This window comes from Bos indicus, chromosome 3 (genome assembly GCF_029378745.1).
Source record: "Bos indicus isolate NIAB-ARS_2022 breed Sahiwal x Tharparkar chromosome 3, NIAB-ARS_B.indTharparkar_mat_pri_1.0, whole genome shotgun sequence".
Classification (NCBI taxonomy): domain Eukaryota; kingdom Metazoa; phylum Chordata; class Mammalia; order Artiodactyla; family Bovidae; genus Bos; species Bos indicus.
In genome coordinates, this window is record NC_091762.1 from 5,953,166 (window position 1) to 5,965,721 (window position 12,556).

The window sequence follows — 12,556 nt, forward strand, 5'->3', positions numbered from 1 at the left end:
AGAGAAAAATAACTGGAACTCTGCTGCTGCTGCTGCTAAGTCGCTTCAGTCGTGTCCGACTCTGTGCGACCCCATAGACAGCAGCCCACCAGGCTCTGCCGTCCCTGGGATCTCCAGGCAAGAACACTGGAGTGGGTTGCCATTTCCTTCTCCAATGCATGAAAGTGAAAAGTGAAAGTGAAGTCGCTTAGTCGTGTCCAACTCTTAGCGGCCCCATGGGCTGCAGCCCACCAGGTTCCCCCATCCATGGGATTTTCCAGGCAAGAGTACTGGAGTGGACTGCCATTGCCTTCTCCGAAGTGGAACTCTAAATACCATTAATTAATATGTATTGTCTATCACAGCACTGTTCTAAGCAGTTTGCACATTTTATTTTCCTCATAAAAATGTCATAGCATAAGACCACCACTCTCATACTTCGTCTTTCAAAGAATTACATTAGGAAGTATGGTATAGTAAAAACATTCCAGACCTCAGTATTACACAAAGCACAATTCAAATTTTGGTTCAATTATTTACTCTTTCAGGACCTTCACCCATCAAGTAGTTATAAAAATGTCTACCTAGAGCTGCCTGAGTGAAGATCAAATGAGATCCCACAATGCTTAGTGCAAAGCCAGGGCTCAGTAATACTATACCTCTGTATGTTGACAAACAAAGCGACAAAAGCCATGAAAATAACAGGGGGAAGAAATTTCAAATGCAATTGTTTATTTCAACCACTACTTACAAAAGGAGCAGAGACATGAATACCTGCACAATTTAAGTTCATGGAAGTCTACAATAAATGTATTATCTTACAAAATAATAATCTATGAGAGTATATAAAAAATGACCGAGCCAACACTATTTAGTACTTTTGATACTTTCATTAACTTCAACTTAACTATTCCCTTTCAGAATATAAAATTAAAAGTTGACAAGCTTTTTATAAAAAGATGTGTAATTCTGTTAATCAGGTTGGGTTCTGAACATTTTCTTCTTCAGTTCAGCTGTTTTCGCATCTATTTTAGCATGGCAGTCCTCTGTTGCCTTTTCAATGCCTTCGTGGTATTTCTCCAAAGCAGCTTTCAAGCTGAGAAATATTTCCTAAGTAGAAAATGAAATACAACAAGGATTATTCCATGCAATGACCAAAACTAAAAGTGAATTAAAGAATTCCAACAGTCTCATTCGTATTCATTCATAATATTTTAAAGCCTACATTATCTTATGCACGTGCACATACAGACACACGTGTGCCTACTCTTATTAAGCCACACGGATGCACCAAAAAGTCAGCTACTCAGAAAGAGCAAAGCAGAGACACTAACAATGGCTTGAATTCTAAGACATTAAGGACATATTTTTAATAACCAAAGAAAAGTTTTTACTTTGGAGCTTTTCATGTTTACCAGGCAAATACCTAGATTTCTGTAAACAGCTATAACCTCTGTATTTGACTCTGATCATCATTTAAATTACATGTAAACAGGTTTAATAAGTAATCTACAGGACTGAAAAATACACCAGTATTTTTGTTTTAATAAACTGATCGGGCAGTCCTACTATAAGCAATAATGAATTTTCATATAAACCTAAATGTATATGTTAAGAATTAAGAAAAAACTACACAACAATTTTTATAGACTGAATAAAATAATAAAACAATTAGTCTGCATGCATTATCTTTTATCTCATGCTTATCAAATGCAATTTTGATCCATTTATTATTGATTTTTCTTACACAAAACAATTCTCAAATTTTGATACAAGAAAAAGTAGTATTCTGAAAGATTATAAAAGGTGTTCCACAACTGAAATAAAACAGCAGGCCTTTTCCAATGGAAGAAAAAAGCAATAAATGGGTAAAATGGTTATAAATATTCTCAATTGTAACTGCTGTTCCCATTAAACTTTTCTTAAACCCATAGTATAGCTAGTACTTATCTTAGTTTAAATTCTAGTGTAGATACTCTCTGATTTTGAGCAAATTATATAGGTCATAATTAAATATAGTAAGAATTCAAAATGTTTCAAAAAAGAACAACACTATTTCCAGAGACTGCTACCTATGCAAGAACTATTGCTGGGAATCTGGGAACTATTGCTCTAGATTAAGTGAATATAAATAGATGGTGAAGGCTAAACACTTTCCTAAAATCTAAACATGGATCATTATTAAATCATAATACAAAAACAGAAGAGTGTATTTAGATTCCCAACATCTAATCAGACATAAAATTACTACAACTATGATGGAATATAAATCATTAGGGAAATAAATAAAAAAATTTTGACACCTTTATTTCTTAAAGCTTATTGGAAAAATAAGGTGAATTAGTTGCTAGCTTATATAAACACCATTTTTAAAAATTGGCACAATCAGCAGCTACAGATCAATTTAATTTCATGGTTCTATATAGGAATATGCACTTATTCATAGTAAAAGAAAGCTGAATAAATTTGGTAGAAAGACATTACTCAGGAGAAACTATTAAAATGAAGTGTAGCTAAATAAAGATATATAATCTGTAAATATCTGAACCAACCTTTTAGACACACTCAGAGGAACAATTTTCTCCTGAGGGCAACTGTATTCTCAAGGAGGAACTAAATCTGGCAGGTAGAGCCACATGAACGAATGAATGAAATATTAAAGCCCAGTTCTACCGCATGTCCACAGAAGCAAACGAACATCTGAAGTTCCAAGCCAATCCTCACAGGATGTTAAACCAATAGATCAGAGCCCTCACCAAAGCTACGTATTTCAGTTTCCAATTAACTCTGTACCCAAGTGGAATTTTATATTAACTTGCATAATAAGTAAGTCTTACTGTGATGGCTTGGCTGAAGTTAAATACTTTTAAACTCAAACTCTAGTTCTACAGTGTCTAACATGACAACCACTAGGAACATGTGATTATTTGAATTTACATTTAAACAGTTGCATGCTCCTCAGCTGCACTAGCCACCCTTCAAACGCACTGTAGCTACAAGTACCTAATGGCTACCATACTCAGTAGTACAGAACATTCCCAGCAGTAACTTCTATGGGACAGCGTTGGTCTAGGTAATTACCTCACTTTCCAAATCAGAGATATCAGGATTATATAATATCTATGGAGTTTTACGGCCAGTATAGCCATTTATCCACCAAGTATGTATTAACTCATCAACCAACATATTATTGAGGCCTCCTACAACAGCACTGAAGGTGGTATAACAGTACAATGGGATGTGCAGTTATGCTCTTCTACCCTATGAAACATACAATCCAGACTAGTTTGGATACTCAGCCCTTGAAATATAGCTAGTATAAACCAGGAACTAAATTTTAAATTTTATTTCATTTAAATGAATTTAAATGTAAGTGTAAAGAGCCACATGTTGCTAGTAGCTATGGACAGCACAGATGAGAATAGACTAATAATGCTATAGTATGTGAGGAGAGAAATCAACGATATCTGAAAGGAGCCACAGAAAGTTATATGGAGAATATATTTTTTCATTACACCTTTAACAATGAAAACGATTAGCTTAGATACAAAACTTTAATAATCCTAGAAGGTAGAGATCATGGCTTCTTTGTTCACACTTATTCTCTGAATCAAATATAAAGGCTACTACCTAGTAGATCCCTTTTATGGATCATAGCTTTGTCACAGCAAAGAGGCTTAAGTAACTCAAAGACGTTATGAGCCATGCTGTGCAGGACCAACCAAGATGGATGGGTCAGTGAAGAGTTCTGACAAAATGTAGTTCAATGGAGAAGGACATAGCAGTCCACTCCAGTATTCTTGCCTGGAGAACACCATGCACAATATGAAAAGTAAAAAGATACTATGCCAGAGGATGAGTGACCCAGGTTGCAAGGCGCCCAACATGCTACTGAGCAGGAGTGGAGAACAATTACTCATAGCACCAGAAAGAATTAGGCAGCTGGGCCAAAGCAGAAACAGTGCTCCCTTATGGATGTGTCTGGTAGTGAAAGTAAAGTCCAAGGCTGTATACTGTCATCCTGCTTATTTAACTTATATGCCGATAACATCAGGTGAAATGCTGAGCTGGATGAATCATAAGCTGGAATAAAGACTGCCAGAGGAGAGGGTGAGATGAATGGAAAGAGTAACATGGAAACTTACATTACCATATGTAAAAGAGGTAGCTAAGGGGAATTTGCTGTATGGCTCAGGAAACTCAAACAGGGGCTCTGTACCAACATCGAGGGGTGGGATGGGGAGGGAGATGGGAGGGAGCTTCAAAAGGGAGGGAATATATATATGCCTATGGCTGATTCATGTTGAGGTTTGACAGAAAACTGCAAACTTCTGTAAAGCAATTATTCTTCAAAAAAAAAAAAAATACTGTCAGGAGAAATATCAACAACCTCAGACATGCAGATGATACCACTCTATAAAGAACAATACTGCACAGGAACCTGGAATGTCAGGTTCATGAATCAAAGTAAATTGGATGTGGTCAAGTAGGAGATGGCAAGAGTGAACATCAACATCTTAGGAATCAGTGAACTAAAAATGGACAGGAATAGGCAAATTTAATTCAGATGACCATTATATCTACTACTTAGGCAAGAATTCCTTAGCAAAATGGAGTAGTAGCCTTCCTAGTTAACAAAAGAGTCTGAAATGGAGTACTTGGGTACAATCTCAAAAATGACAGAACAATCCTGGTTTGTTCCCAAGGCAAACCATTCAATATCACAGTAACCCAAGTCTATGCCCCAACCACTAATGCAGAAAAAGCTAAAGTTGACTGGTTCTATAAGACCTACAACAATTTCTAGAACTAAAAAAGACATCCCTTTTCAATATAGGGGATTAGATTAGAAGTAGGAAGTCAAGAGATATCCAGAATAACAGGCAAGTTTGGCCTTGAGTACAAAATGAAGCAGGGCAAAGGCTAACAGGGTTTTACCAAAAGAAGGCACTGCTCATAGCAAATACCCTCTTCCAACAACACAAGAGATGACGCTACACATAGACATCACCAGACGGTCAATACCAAAATCAGATTGATTATGTTATTTGCAGCCAAAGATGGAGAAGCTCTATACAATCAGTAAAAACCCAAATAAACAAACCCGGAGCTGGCTATGGCTCATTATCGCAAAATTCAGGCTTAAATTGGAGAAAAGTAGGTAAAACCACTAGGCCATTCAGGTATGACCTAAATCAAATCCCTTATGATACAGCAGAGGTGATGAAAGATTCAAGGGATTAAGTCTGATAGACAGAGTGTCTGAAGAACTATGGACAGAAGTTCATAACAGTGTACAGGAGGCAGTGACCAAAGCCAACCCAAAGAAAAAGAAATGCAAGAAGGAAAAGTGGTTGTCTGATGAAGCTCTAAAAATAGTTGAGGAAAGAAGAGAAGAGAAAGGCAAGGGAGAAAGGGAAAAATATACCCAACTGAATACAGAGTTCCAGAGACTAGCAAGAAGAGATAAAAAGGCCTTCTTAAAGAAGCAATGCAAAGAAATATAGGAAAATGATAGAATGGGAAAGACTAGGGAGCTCTTCAGGAACATTTCATGGAAGGATGAGCACAATAAAGGACAGAAATGGTAGGACCCAACAGAAGCAGAAAAAATTAAGAACAGTTGGCAAGAATACACAGAAAACAGAAGGATAATACAAGAAAGATCATAATGACCCAGGTAACCACAATGGTGCGGTCACTCACCTAGAGCTGGACATCCTAGAGTGTGAAGTCAAGTGGGCCTTAGGAAGCATTCCTACGAACAAAGCTAGTGGAGATGACAAAATTCCAGCTGAGCAATTTAAAAATCCTAAAAATGACGCTGTTAAAATTCTGTACTCCGTATGTCAGCAAATTTGGAAAACTTGGCAATGGTCACAAGACTGGAAAAAGTCAGTTTTCATTACAATTCCAAAGAAGGGCAATGCTGAAGAATGTTCAAACTATTGTACAATTGCGCTTATTTCACATGCTGGCAAGGTTATGCTCAAAATCCTTCAAGTGAACTTCCAGATGTACAAACTGGGTTTAGAAAAGGCAGAGCATCAGAGATCAAATTGTGACATCTGTTGGATCAGGGAGAAAGTAACAGAGTTTTTCAGAAAAAATACCTACTTTGGCTTCATTTGACTTTGTGGATCACAACAAACTGTTGATAATTCTTAGAAATGGGAATACCACATCTCCTTACCTGCCTCCTGAGAAACCTTTCTGCAGGTCAAGAAGCAATAGTTAAAACCAGACACGAAACAACTGACTGGTTCAAAATTACTCAAGTTAAGGTTGTATACTGTCATCTTGCTTACTTAACTTATATGCAGATAACATCATGAAAAATGCTGAACTGAATGAATCACAAGCTGGAATAAAGACTGCTGGGAGAATATCAACAATCTCAGACATGCAGATGATATCACTCTAATGGCAGAAAGTGAAGAGGAACTAAAGAGCCTCTTGACAAGGGAGGAGAATAAAAAGGCTGACTTGAAAATCAACATCAAAAAAACTAAGATCATGGCATCCGGTCCCATCACTTTATGGCAAATAGAAAGGGAAAAGGTGGAAGCAGCAAAAAATTTTATTTTCTTGGGCTTCAAAATCACTGCAAATGGTGAATGCAGCCATGAAATTAAGACACTTGCTCCTTGGAAGAAAGCTATGACAAACTAGAGAGCATATTAAAATGCAGAGATGTCACTTGACTGACAAAGATCTGCCTAGTCAAAGCTATGGTTTTTCCCATAGTCATGTATGGATGTGAGAGGTGGAGTATAAGGAAGGCTAAGTGCTGAAGAACTGATGCATTCAAATTGTGGTGATGGAGAAGACTCTTGAGAGTCCACTGGACTGCAAGGAGATCAAACCAGTCAATTGTAAAGAAAATCAACCCTGAAAATTCATTGGAACGACTGAAGCTGCAGCTCCAACACTTTGGCCACGTGATGCAAAGAGCTGACTCACTGGAAAGGACCCTGATCCTGGGAAAGAGTCAAGGCAAAAGAAGAAGCCAGCGGCAGAAGATAAGATGGTTAGATAGCATCTCCATCTCAGTGGACGTGAATTTGAGGAAACTCTGGGAGATATGGGGCTTCCCTGGTTGCTCAGATGGTAAAGAATCCACCTGCAATGCAGGAGACCCAGGTTTGATCCCTGGGTCAGGAAAATCCCCTGGAGAAGGGAATGACTACCTACTCCAGTACTCTTGTCTAGAGAATTTCATGGACAGAGGAGCCTGGTGAGCTATAGTCCATAGGGCTGCAAAGAGTCAGACACGATTCAGTGACTGAACAAGAACAATCTTGTAGGTATATAGACCGTTTGCTGAATGGTTGACTAAATGTAGGAATAACTAAATGTTTTCCTACCAAATGTAGGAAAACAGGGAATTTGGGTTTTAAACAAGAAACTGTAGCAATAAGAGTCATATTTTAACAAGAAAAATTTGGCCATACTTAGGATTCAGGACAGATTTGATGCAGGAGAATCTTAAGGAATAAATTTAGCAAGTTTTTGCTGCAATTCATGAATGTTAGAAAATTATGTGATAGAACTATGATTAGAAAACAGTTGTTATGAATAGTTATCAATGAGTTTTTACAAGTCATGACATTAACTTGGTGACTGTTTGGATATCAGGATTATCTTAAGAAAATCCAAAACTGCAACTCTTTGTGATATTTTGAAAATGATGATGCCACTGAAGAATATGAGGAAGCTAAATGAAAAAGAGAGGGAAAGGGAAGGGGAAGGAGACAGAGGCAGAGGGGGAAGGAGAACGTGAGGTTGAGGAAGAAGAAAGACACTGAAAAATGTTAAATTTCATAAATGTTATTTTGTAATGATAAGCTTATCCACTGAAAATATCCATCAGGCAACTAAAATAAGGAGTAGAGTTGAGGTGGCCAGAATAGGAAAAATAGATTTTTAAAAGCTTTATAAATAAAGATGACAATTGAAGTTAGAAGTGATGAAATGTCTATGGAAAGGAATATTTAATGAAAAAGAAGGATCATTAGGATCCAACAAAATTACAAAAAGAAAAATTTGGCAATTTTAACACATCCTTCTTTCCTCTTCATGAAAGATGATTCTAAAGTAAGCTAAAGGGTTTTTTTTTGACAAAATGTGTCTCAATGTCATCACAGGACTTAGAGACTCTCCCAAGCTATTTTGGAACAAATGGATATGACAATGTCATCTGGGTAAAGGTAAAGTTAGAACAACTTACCAAGTTGAACAACTAACTGCATCAAAAGTTTTGCTGCTACTAAAAATCCAACTTGATATTATGCTTCATTTAACAAAAGTATAGTGCTCTGGGGTTGGTGACACCATTACCTGGAAGACGACGTTCAGTACTGAACTCTACATATTAAGCAGAATAAAAGAGCAGGAAACAGACTAGAGGACAGCTAACAGAATGGAAATTAAACTATATAAAGAATGGCTGGGAAACGAGCACTAAGTAACCAGATGAGAAGGCTGAAAGAACCCACGATCTTTATCCTCAAATATCTTAAGCACAATTTCATTAAGTAGAAGAGGGTACAGATTTGTTCCAGAGAGATGATCTTGGTCCACTAGAGTACAGAAATATCAATAACCTCAGATATGCAGATGACACCACCCTTATGGCAGAAAGTGAAGAGGAACTCAAAAGCCTCTTGATGAGAGTGAAAGTGGAGACTGAAAAAGTTGGCTTAAAGCTCAACATTCAGAAAACGAAGATCATGGCATCTGGTCCCATCACTTCATGGGAAATAGATGGGGAAACAATGTCAGACTTTATTTTTTTTTTGGCTCCAAAATCACTGCAGATGGTGACTGCAGCCATGAAATTAAAAGACGTTTACTCCTTGGAAGAAAAGTTATGACCAACCTAGATAGCACATTCAAAAGCAGAGACATTACTTTGCCAACAAAGGTCTGTCTAGTCAAGGTTATGGCTTTTCCAGTGGTCATGTACAGATGTGAGAGTTGGACTGTGAAGAAAGCTGAGCACCAAAGAATTGATGCTTTTGAACTGTGGTGTTGGAGAAGACTCTTGAGAGTCCCTTGGACTGCAAGGAGATTCAACCAGTCCATTCTGAAGGAGATCAGCCTTAGGATTTCTTTGGAAGGAATGATGCTAAAGCTGAAACTCCAGTACTTTGGCCACCTCATGTGAAGAGTTGACTCATTGGAAAAGACTCTGATGCTGGGAGGGATGGGGGCAGGAGGAGAAGGGGACAACAGAGGATGAGATGGCTGGATGGCATCACTGACTCGTGGACGTGAGTCTGAGTGAACTCGGGGAGTTGGTGATGGACAGGGAGGCCATGCTGCGATTCATGAATCGCAAAGAGTTGGACACAACTGAGCGACTGAACTGAACTGAACTGAGAGTACAGAAATGAAAAATTTTAAACTCAAAACAAGAAGTACCATTTTAATAACTAAAAGCTGTCCTAGTAGAACAGCTTGCATGGTGATGAGCTTTATAATACTGAAACAATGAAGCAGAATACATCAGTGGTTCTCAAGAGTTATGCTAAAAAAATTTAGGTTCATGGGCCCCACTGCTGATGGTTCTAATTCAATATATTTGGATGAGGGGTTGCTCATCTTTAATTCTTTTGAATTTTTATTGTATTCTAATACACTGCTAGTTTTAAGAAACAGCATGCTACAAAGATTTATGGAAAGCATACTACAATATAAGGCACCATTCTAGGCATGGTTTGGCATGACATACTAAGGTAAAAAATTTGATCACTATTGTTAAGAAACTTAAAATATTATTGGTGAGACACATATGCACAAAACTAAAAGGAATTTAAAGCAGGCACAGGCACCTTTTATGATCACAGACAAAAGGTACTTACATTAGTAACTGGTTCATTAATTATATCTGACGAGGTGATAATAAATCTGCTCATACGATTTGGTTAAGAAGTAGGATTAAATAAGGTTTTTCTAACCCTCATTCCAGAGATAAACTGAGGGCCAAAGGCTTGGCAAATATGAAGGAAAGTAGTTGGAATGTAAAAGAAAAGTAATTGGAGTGTAATGTAAAAAGAAAGAAAAAAATCAGGGTAGACCATGGAAGACGAAACTCAACTATTTTCTTTTTCTTTCTTTCCTTCCTTTTAAAGCAGCCCTGAGATAATTCTCAGCTGTACATATACACTTATATGTGCACATGCTAACAATCTAATGTTTTGGAGGATAAAGACTCCTGAGAACAGGTGAGGGGATTGTTTACTGTGATTCTTTCTTTTAAGAATCCTTGCAAATTAAATGTGAATGGTGAAAGGTAATGACAGCATGTTTAAATATCTTTCAGGTTTCAGAGATTGTAGGATATCAATGTAGGCAAGATGAAGCAAAATGAAAAAAAAGAGGCCAAGGGATTTTACATGACAAAGGGCTATTTTTAGTGACTCCTGGTAGAGCAGTTTGGGACCATCTCGAGGCTACTGGACAAACTTTAAAGGTTAAAGAGAGAATGATAATGTGATGAACAGAGTAGGAATAGACGACTTCTTTGGGTCTTTGCAGTCAAGGAAAAACAGAAGCAGGGAACATGTATGGCGCTGTACTGATATTCTGGAAAATAAAAATGTAGAAGACGCCTGTCCACATTAAACTTGAGACTGTCTATGAAACAATAAAATAAATATACTTGAAACAGGCAAAGTAACTTGGTTAATTGTGATAAAATTATCGTTAAAAAATCTCAAAATACAGGAACAGACCTAAGCTACTTTGTTTCAGGTAACAACTCAAATACATCTAAACTGATCCTAAGAAACACTTTTGAGATTCTTTTACCAGAAAAAAGATACAAAAATTTTTTGGAAGACTTTTATTTTAAATCACCATCTAAGTTAATTTATCAAAAACATTCAGAAACTTTATGGAGCACTTACTCTTGCTGCAAAGCACAATTCTAGGTGCTGACAGGGAAAAAAAGTGAGTAAGGAAAAAGTGTGAGGAGACATACATGCAAACTATCCCAGGGTAATGGAAAAGATACAAATGGAAAGTAAAGCAACACGCCTGAGGGGTCAATTTTTACTCTGAAGAACTGACAAAATCTTCAAAATGAGGGTGACATAATTTACATTTTAAACCCACGTGATTATCTGAAATTATTTCTTATGAACATATACTCACCTGAGACTTCAGTTTCTCTCTTTCAGCAGCATCTTTTAGTTGTTGAATTCCAAATTTAATTTTTTGGATTTCTTGATTAATTGTGGTTACTCGCTCATAGACAGCACCTCTTTTTTCTTGAACTTTATTACAGTCTCTAAAGGAAAAGAGATGGGTGAAATTATAATTCCACTTAAGCATTTAAACAGTCAAACATTAAATCTAATTTTGATTCCAAACAGAGTATTTGTATCAATATTTGGCTGACACACCTACATCTCAAGATTTAAAAGCAAGCAGATGAGAATCACAAGGTGGTGCTATAATCAGGAAGAGTAAGCTCTTCCACACAAAGCTGTTATTTATAAATGAGATTTTTAAGTCACTTCTCCCAGCTGCACTCACTCATGACTGTTGGTGGGAGTGTGAATTAATACAACTTTCCTGCAAGGCAAGTGACAAATTAAAACCAGGTTCTGCCCTTTTTCTTCATCTGCATGAGGAAGAGGAAAGGAAATCTTCAGACCATCCTAATATACCTTTTACAAACTAAAATAGTGTCATCTCATAGACATATCTGTGGCATTTATTCTAAAAACACACTTTTAGAACTGATGGGAAGAAGATTCTACCAATGAAACATCCAAACATACTAGCCAACAACCACGGTGACAAAATTCTCGCAAAGTACTTGGTACTTAAATTAAAAAGTAAGACTTTGTCTCAAAATATGCTATAATGCTCTAGACTAGCTGAACAATAACATGAACTAGTTGATTCATTCTAATACAACTCTGGCTCGCTGGCTCTGAAGTATACTGAAATAAGCAATAGCACTAGAACCCTTCTAACGAATTATGCAAAGGATTCAGAATTGTGATTATCAGGAAAATAAATTAAAAAAACTAATACCTAAAACATCTCTATACATTTAGATGTAGTAGCATTATGAGTCATAACTAACTGCTTTAGTCACCCAAACATGGAATACCTTTTTGAAATTAGACAAGGTTTGGAATCTTAAGGAAAATAAAATGAATTAGGCTTTTCTAATTACTTTCTAATACATTAAATTGAAAATAAGTTCATACTCAATCACTGTGCGTTTGTACTGCTTGACATCCTCATGCTTCTTATTTATTCTGAACTGTGCTGTGGCAAGTTTTTCCTTCTTTGCAATCATCAGTCTTTTAAAGGAATTTTCCTCAGTCTTCAATTTCTTCAATTCTGACTCATCACTCTCAATTTGGTCCTCCAAGTTCAGGCTCTATATTTTATGAGATGAATTTAAAGTCAATACAACAAATTAGAATTTACAAACAAACGACTGTCTTCGAGGATGAAACTGAAAATACAATTTCAAAATGTGATAAAACTAGAGAAGTGTGTTTATCACGTCATTTTATCAGCAAGGGCCAGAACAGAGGAACATATCAAG

At 36.7% G+C, this 12,556-nt stretch overlaps 1 protein-coding gene across 5 annotated transcripts in view; it reads right to left on the reverse strand.

Annotated features, from left to right (window-relative positions):
• Positions 1–694: 694 nt before the first annotated feature.
• The window catches only part of NUF2 (NUF2 component of NDC80 kinetochore complex), a 38,317-nt gene continuing 26,455 nt past the window's right edge, over positions 695–12,556 (reverse strand). For all 5 annotated transcript variants that reach the window (XM_019986775.2, XM_019986784.2, XM_019986792.2 and 2 more), the window contains exons 12-14: positions 12,210–12,385; positions 11,140–11,275; positions 695–1,089 (exon numbers count right to left, since the gene is read on the reverse strand). In XM_019986775.2, the coding sequence (XP_019842334.1) occupies positions 952–1,089; positions 11,140–11,275; positions 12,210–12,385 (450 nt within the window). In that variant the 3' untranslated portion in view covers positions 695–951. The remainder of the gene's footprint in view (positions 1,090–11,139; positions 11,276–12,209; positions 12,386–12,556) is intronic.